This window comes from Odontesthes bonariensis, chromosome 11 (assembly GCF_027942865.1).
Source record: "Odontesthes bonariensis isolate fOdoBon6 chromosome 11, fOdoBon6.hap1, whole genome shotgun sequence".
Lineage (NCBI taxonomy): Eukaryota > Metazoa > Chordata > Actinopteri > Atheriniformes > Atherinopsidae > Odontesthes > Odontesthes bonariensis.
The window spans coordinates 23605114-23613475 of record NC_134516.1 but is presented as its reverse complement, the minus strand read 5'-3'; the positions used below and the strand labels follow the sequence as shown (position 1 = coordinate 23613475).

Sequence of the window (8362 nt, the reverse complement as noted above, 5' to 3'; positions counted from 1 at the left end):
TGGCCATATGTCATTTAATTTAAGCAGTCTTATGGAGTCAATATTATCCAGTGAATTACAAAAAAAAGCAAAGATTTGAGAAATGTCTGAATGCTTTTCTCTACCTTAGTATTTCCCATGTGTATGTTATGTTTGTTTTGTGTTCCCTGGAGGTTAACTACACCCAGGTTGGCTTTCAATTAGCTAGATAGACAAAGATAGATAAGTACTTTATTCATCCCAATTTGGGAAATTGTTGTGTTGCAGCAGCATACAGTAAAAGATATGTAAACAATTAAAGTAGAAACAAGCAAATAGAATAGAATAAAATAAAAATTAAATTAAATTAAATTAAATTAAATTAAATTAATTAAAAAAATATACAAATAAATAGTGAATAAACATTAGCTATATACAGTAAAACTCAACCAATCTTACTGGATCAATTCTCCTTAAGTCTGTGATGGACTTACGGTTTTGGATGTTGGTGATGGTGACATGAAAAAGATCATATACTGTAGATATGCACCATTGCTTAACGGTTGTGAAGAGGTTATTTCATTTAAATGTCTGCTTCAAATCTCCCAAAGATATACTGTTTCAGATGTTGCGTCATCAGTGCACAGCATTTCCAAAAGCTTTTTTGGGTTATTTTCAGTAACTGTTGAAAGGCAGCTCAAAGGCTGCATTTTTGTTTGCAATCGTGCCATGAAGAGATTTTTCTTTGATCCATTTTTGACTTAGTGGCCAATGTTAACATTAAAGGTGGTGCAAAATTGTATTTTGAGTAAAAAACAAATTGTGTTGTGTCATCCTTTACCCAGCAGATGGCAGCATTATCAAAACAGAAGCAATACAACCGGTAGATGAGTCATTGGCAGGTTGAAAAGGGTTCTCACTGCAGCAAATTTGTCTTTCTGGGCAAATGATTTAAAAAAAAAAAAGATACATTTAGTGACACATTCTACATATGTAAATACTAAATCATAAAATGTATCCTCAAAATCACCCAAAACTCTGTTCTTTGTGCATTGTTTGGGTCTTTAACTGAAGGGAATTTTGTTTAAGTGGTCTGGCCATGTTTTGCTGTTACAGGACATGTCGCGCATTGAGGCCCTTTAAACTAACTTCATAATGCATTTCATATACAATAATATGGAAGCTGGATGCCAGAGGTTTTTGTGGCAAAAGTACATAGTATAACAGTTCGCTTCAGTTTTAAAGTACTCTTTCAGTCACTATAAAACCTTGGGTGGACATGTATCATTGCTTTCTGACGGAGACTTTATTTGTGCTTTTTAAGAAAAGTTGAAGCTCCTCCATTGGTTAAACATCTGAAACGCAGACTGGTCTGTACCCGTGGTTTACCTGACCAACATCAAAGTCATATCAGGCAGCCTAGAAATATTTTATTCACTACGCTTTAAATAACCATCTCCTCCTTCCTGCAATCAAGAAGAGAAAGAACACAGACACACCACTTTGTTGCTCAACATGGCATGAATCCATTAAGAAAACTCCATGGATGTAAACATCCTGCTCCATCCGCCGGCACAAACAACAAAGAGAAGTGGTAAGCTTATTTTTGGCTCAAAAAGAGGAAGCATGTGATGTACGGCGTCCCAGAGGTTCTGCGTCTGAGCATTTTCAGTTAATTGCTCAACAAATGAAAAGCAGCCAGTTCATTTCACAGACTTATGTCTGCACATGTTCAGACACACTTTGATCAGACAAATCTTCTAACAAATGAATGTGATGGATTATGCAACTTTAAAGTGGAAGGATTAAGTTGACCGGTCAGCTCCCTGACCGACCTCAGTAACTGATTAATATGAAATGGAACACAACATAATTTACAAAAATCTTTGTAACTGGTTATTAATAGAATAGTGATGCAAGCTAAGGTTCATTTACGTTTAAAAGGAAACAACAAAAAAGGTCAAGTAGTTACAGTTGAAGGAGATTTTCATTCCCTGAATTTGCTAAATGTATTGGGACTGTAGGTGAAGTTGGGTGAGTTTGGGTCATTTTCTGTTTTCACCTCAGCAGATATGTAACAAAGAAGAAGAAAAACAGAGAATTTGGTTTGAATGACACAAAGACAACCACAGCAGTGAATCCCCCAAAGCATAACACGGGTGTGTAAGCAGGTCATGAATGAAACCGCCTTCATGAATGTTGTCTATTCAATATTTATGGACTTCATGCTCTAGTAAGAAATTCACACACATAAATAAATTAATGAAGGGCGCAAAGGTTGTCCATTTTGGCGAGCCAGTGGTTTTGCCAGCAGATTAGACTGTTAGACAGCGGAACGGTGCTGCTCACTGGACTGCGAACCGTAAACACTGCAGTGCCGACTTTTCAGAGCAGGGGTGTCACAACTAAACCATTTGGGAGGAAATCACTGGTCATTGGTCTTAAAAAGGGTGCAATATGCCTTTCTTACAACAGTCTAATCCAAACCAGTTCTTTATCAGAATCAGAATCAGAAAAAACTTTATTTATCTCCAAAGGGCAATTAGAAGGGCGAAGAGCAAGAAAATGGAATCACAAAGAAAAAGAAAATAAAAACTCAAAAGGGGTGACAAAAAATAAATAATTAAAATATTTAGCAAATAAATAAAAAAAATAAAAAGATAAAAATGGATAATAAAAAATAAAAATAAAAAATAGGGCGTCGATAAAATTTAAATCACAATGTGATTAATTGTGTTATGTCATGAGCTTAAGAAATACACACTGGAAAAGTTATGTCCATTTCAAGCTGTACACGCATGTAGATGTAATTTGGTGGGAGTGCTGAAAAGCACAATCCCACTTGTAACTGAAATTAAAGATGTTTTGTTTTTTTCTTCCAGTGTGGATGGGCCGTTACTGCCACGATCAGGCTTCCCTGCTCAACCACTTACTCAGTGTCAGAGGGGAACTCAAACAGGATTAAAGTCAGGATTTCTAAGCACTAAACCCCTCAGCGCCTTTTATCTCAAGAAGTAATAATCCCACTGGCAGTATAAGGCCAAAGTAAATTAAGCAGCAGGACCTGATTGAAGCCCTTAATTCCTTCCAGCCTGAGATTACCGCATCACTTTCTGCAGAAACATGTCGTCTGGGAAGCAGCATGCACGTCCTTGTTCATCCTGAGTGTGTCGAAACGGGCTAAAAGTTCAGTTCACTCATCCACAGGTAGGCTCTCCTTATTCAGGAGATTCTGTTGCTTCTATTATTCATCCGTTAGGCACTTTTAACGTGCTGTTACAAGAAATGGAAGCAAAATCATCATGGAGTAGAGGGCAAAAAAAAAGTAGACCTCCAGGTATACCTGTGTGCATCTCGTCTACCGTGCAACATAAATTGTTAAAGACTTAGCCAAACGGAAGAGGAGGGAGTTAAGTCACTAAAAGACAAGCACCTTGTGACCTTTATCTTTCTGCTCATCCATCCATCCACCCATTAGAGAAACCCTTTTATCCTGTAAAAGACTGTGGGAGCTGGAGCTATCCCAGCTGGCACTGAGGCATGAGTTGAGCTGGTCAACAGTCCATCACAGAACTAACACAGGGACAGAAAACCATGCAAGCTTATACTTTCAGGTCATCAACTCAGCTAACATGCATGTCTTTGGACCAGGAGGGGACACGAGTACCTGAGACAAAACCCATGTAAGTGCAGATGGAGTACTTGGACTTTATGATTCTTCTCTACATTATTTGTAGTAATTTGTAATCATCAATCGCTGTAATAACTGTAAGCTCACATCCCTATTTCCCCAAAATGTGTCAACAAGATCAGTATAGCAACAGTATTCTAATATTTTGCCAAAAATCATAGAGGTGCACAGAGCTGCAGCTTTCAGCTTTTGGCCTTGTGCCCTCACTGCAGCACTTCAGCTTCATTAATTAGCATTTATGGCTGCGGGAACAATCACAGTATGAGAATAAAGAGCTTGGTTTATTTGGAGAAGGTCCACCACACATGAGTGGCAACAAGATAGCTGTGGTGAAGAATGAAATCAGGTTTTCACTCAACTTTTAAAGTAAATCACATCAAGTAAATGCAGTCTCGTGTTTCATCAGCAGCTCGACCAATTAGCCGATATTCAACTATTGGATTTAAACAGAAAATTAATCAGAAGAAAAATGTTTCCAGTTCAAAAGTTAATCTCAAGGGTTTAATTATATATATGTTAAAAAAAAAGCTTCTACAAAGAGTAACCAAAGTATTGGCATCAAAATGGATTTATTCATTTTGATTTTTTTTACAGTGCACATTATACAAAAATATAGAGTACCAAAAGTTCACAGTGTCCAAAAGACAGTGTTCAGTCAAATTCACATCAAGCAAGTGTTGTTTTTTGGGAGCAAGACAAAGGCTCATTCAGAGATCCTTGGACAAACTAGGATTTATTGTATTCAATAAGGAGCAAATTGCACCAAAGCGATGTTTCCTGCTCCACACGGGGTGAGATGCCCCCGTGAATACTTCAAATATCTTGGCCAAATACATACAAGCAAACCATATTTTACAGTTTACAAAAAGCATGAACTATATATTCATGAGCGTCAGAGCATGCAGTGTCTGTATGCAAGAGCCCCAAAGTAAACACAAACTGGTATTTACAGAGTTGTTTGTTTTATGCTACATGATGCAGAAAAATGATGGTAAACAGCTAAGCAAATTTCCTGTTTTAACAATGTTTAAAAAGAATTAAACGCCAACAAATTGTTCTGGAGTGTTTTTTCCATAAATAAATATACTGTGAAATCCCAAATTGTTCCGACTGTGTTTAGTTTAGTTTGTAGAACAATGGTCTTTTTGCTACTACCCATCAAGTACATCTTAAAATTGTGGAGCGTAAAATTTCCAACAGCAAAACTACAAGTTGTGCTTTATTCTTGGGATACTCACATCATTTCTTCAGAATTTAAGAAAGATTACTGACAAAGAACAACATTATTTGGCACAAAAGATCAAATTAAACCCACGTTCAAATGATATACTTTCCAGTTCATTCGTTTCAATTAACGACCTTCCGGTCATTGTGCAGCATGTCAGCTGAAAGTGCAAAAACAAACTTTGTCCATACTCACTACAGTTTGTTTTTAGTTTATTAGCTACAGCTAGCCAAATGAATGCACACTAATGCAAAAGTCCTGCAACAACTTCTCCTTTTAAGACGGGTTTATTGTTCGGGTGATGTGATGGTTCCACTGGTGCTGCTAAACCCCTCTGAATTAAAGCATGCAGCTGATATACGGTGGTCAAAATAATTAAAGAGCACTACAAGCTTCACAACAGGCAGGACTGTCGCACCATTAGACTGCATTAGTTTTAGCTCAGTGCCTCAGATAAACTTGTAACCGTGCGAGTGCGTTTCCAAAAATAAAGGAAAATGTAATAATTGACTTTAAACAATAGCAGTGTTGCTCAGTTTTATCAGAAAACAGGTAACGGTTTGAAAATCGTTAAAAAATTTAAAGTCCGTGAGAGTTTAGGGAGCATATCACATGTGGAAGCAGGTGACAGAGATGTGAAAAATAACAAAAAATACAGTGTTTTTACAAATAATGTAATGCTCCATCCAGGAGACAGCAAACACAGACAACTTTAAGACATTTGACAACATTTGTGTGTAATTTTGAGTAAATTGTTTGTCACACCTGCATGTTCTGCTCTGGTAAGACACGTAGAGTGACCACAATAGCAAGCATTCATTTCAAGATTTGATTGTTTGAGGAAATAAAACGTCATGCTTTTTTAATAGAAAAACAAAAATGTTCAGCACATTTGATCTAAAAAGTAATAAAAAGATTAAATGAATGTCATTGGTACAGAACACCTTCTACAAATCAAAGGCGTTGAGATTTCCAGCTTCTGGGCAGCCATTGTTGTTACCTTTAGATACTGAAAGTCTGGATTAAATGACTAAAATATACAGTACACATATGATTGGATTGAATTTGGTGATTTCTTTTTTTTTTTTATGTTAATTGCAGCGAGTGCCCCAGATGTTGATCAATTTCAAACACGTTTCAGCAGCTAGTGATACTCACACGGTGTCATCTGCGAACACCCCTAAAATAATCAATTCAATCTGCTCGTAGAAAATTCAGCAAACATCTTTAACAATATACAGTACATGGTGAGATGCGCCAAAAATGGCCTTCAGTGATTTTTTTTTTGTGTTTTTGTGAGCTTAACGTGAGCTTTAAAGCAAGTATGCCATGGATTCATTCATCTCTTTATTCCATTCAGTGTGTGTGTGTGTGTGTGTGTGTGTTTCTTATGCATCCAAGCCAGTACCCAAGAAGCCTGAAGAACACGCTAAAGGATCAGTGAGTTTTCTGAACTTACTGACCAAAAATGTAGAAAGTCCCAGTGTCTGGTTCTCCACTAAATGCGGTCAGTCCAGGTATGTACAATGTCCGCGGTCTCATTTGAGCCCTGGTGGTTTGAGTCCTGCTTTCACAGTCCTGAGCACAGGCAGATTACCTCAGGGTAGACGTGGAAAGAGACGCCTAGGTGCTGAATTCAAAAAGGAGTCCTCCTTGGGGAGGTAATGGCTGCTGCACTCTTGTGTCTTTGTGGCTTGCCCACAGATGACCACCCACACGCCTCCATAATGATGATTGGCTTGTTGTCTGTGCAAACAATGAACCAGTCTCTTCCTCCTTTGCTTCAAACTAAATAAGCAACTACAGCTTTAGGCTCACATACAGTGAATTCAATTTCTTTCTTGTTAATCTGTCACCTGATTCGTAGGATATTCCACTTCCAGACTCAGAATGTGGGGATTTTTGTGGATGAACATTTTTTCTTCAGTGCAGTGACATTTTAAATGCCAGTGCTTTATTCTCCAAAATTAAAACCTGTTTGCACGACTTAGCAGCTCCTTAAAGGAAAACCGCCCATATTGTACCAGGCACATGACTTTGAATTGCTACACATATCGGAGGAGTACTTGTTCAACCGTTTGCTTTGAGGTGTGTGGATTATGTAGCATGAAAATCAAGTTTCAAGATCAAGGTTGTTGCTGCTGAATTTTTAAATTAAAAAAAAAGGTAATTTTTGTTTTTGCTGGCAAGCAAAAATTTTGATGACCTCAGCAAATAAAATCATCTGCATAACAATTTTTTTCTCTGGGCAAACTGAGCCTTTAAAAATTTCCTCTGACCAACCTGAAAATTTGACTGGAAAACAAGAATGATTTTGGTGTTTACTTTCAGACCATTTTTAAAAGCCTTCTCCATTGTGCTGAATGAGGAAACGTTTCATGAAAGTGAAAACCGAGGCTCAGTTTGGTGTTGGAGCCCCCCCCCCCTCAGCTGTGCATGTAGGTCCTGCAGGGGGACTCAGGATGGAAGTCATACTTGCTCACACAGGGAGGGTAGTAAGTGGTGGTGAACATGTTGCTGGACGGCAGCGGGGAGGAGAAATGGTTGCACGTCTCGTCGTTCACGTGAAGGTTGTTCTTGTTTAGCGTCTGCAAAATGGGGAAATGTTTAAAGAATAATAAATGGTTTTTTGGACAAAGAAAAATGATAGAAGTACTGCACTAACTCACCTTAAACTCCATGGGGATGTACTTCTCATTCTTTGGCGTGGCCTTGCCCGGCTTGTTGTATGTGAGGTGGTTGGGTGTGCTGGGGTGGATCACCGCGGACTCTGCTGATGGCCGCTTCAGGTGGTGGCAGTATGAATAAGCCAGCCCTGACAGGAGGGCTGCAGCAAAGAAGCTGGCTGAGCCCACAGCTACCAACTGGTATAAAGTAAAGGCTACAAGAAGAAGTGCATCATTGTAAGTCGCTGAGACAAGACAAGATAAGATAATAATTTTCTAAGACTATATATTAAAAAAAAAGCCAGGTCCTGCAAACATTGTCATTTCCAGTTTTTGTGTGTACCACCCTCTTCAGTCCCTTTAAAGCTTTCTTTGAGCCGTTTTTGTCAATGCCCACAACACAACAACCAAGCTACCTGTAATTTTGTCATCTCAAAAGATCAAAGTTTGAAGAGGAGGGCAGAAAAGGGCCATTTCGCTTTTTATTTTTAAATTTTTTAGAACTATAGAAACCTTAGAGAAGGTCCAGACTGCTCATATATGGATTGTATTTTCCAATAGATAGTATAGAGTCTTTAAAACACAGTTTGTGATTTGCAAGATCTTTATTCTTTTTGTGAAATTGAAAAAAAAGGGGGAAAAAGGGCCATTTCACATCTTTTTTTGGGATATGAACTACTTAAGACCAGATCCAGTTAAAAAAAAAAAACACTAAACATAGACCGGTCAAATATGGACTAGATTATCCTGCAGATTAGAAAAAAAAAAAAGTTGTTAATTTACAAATCACAAACTGTTTTAAAGAATCATCATCCTGTGCAG

The 8362-nt window shown here is 38.0% G+C and overlaps 1 protein-coding gene across 2 annotated transcripts in view; it reads right to left on the bottom strand.

The window, feature by feature from the left end:
* Nucleotides 1–4247: 4247 nt before the first annotated feature.
* Nucleotides 4248–8362, bottom strand: part of LOC142391852 (semaphorin-5B-like) — a 36106-nt gene continuing 31991 nt past the window's right edge. For both annotated transcript variants that reach the window (XM_075478017.1, XM_075478018.1), the window contains exons 21-22: nt 7544–7755; nt 4248–7462 (exon numbers count right to left, since the gene is read on the bottom strand). In XM_075478017.1, coding sequence (XP_075334132.1) covers nt 7301–7462; nt 7544–7755 — 374 coding nt within the window. In that variant the 3' untranslated portion in view covers nt 4248–7300. The remainder of the gene's footprint in view (nt 7463–7543; nt 7756–8362) is intronic.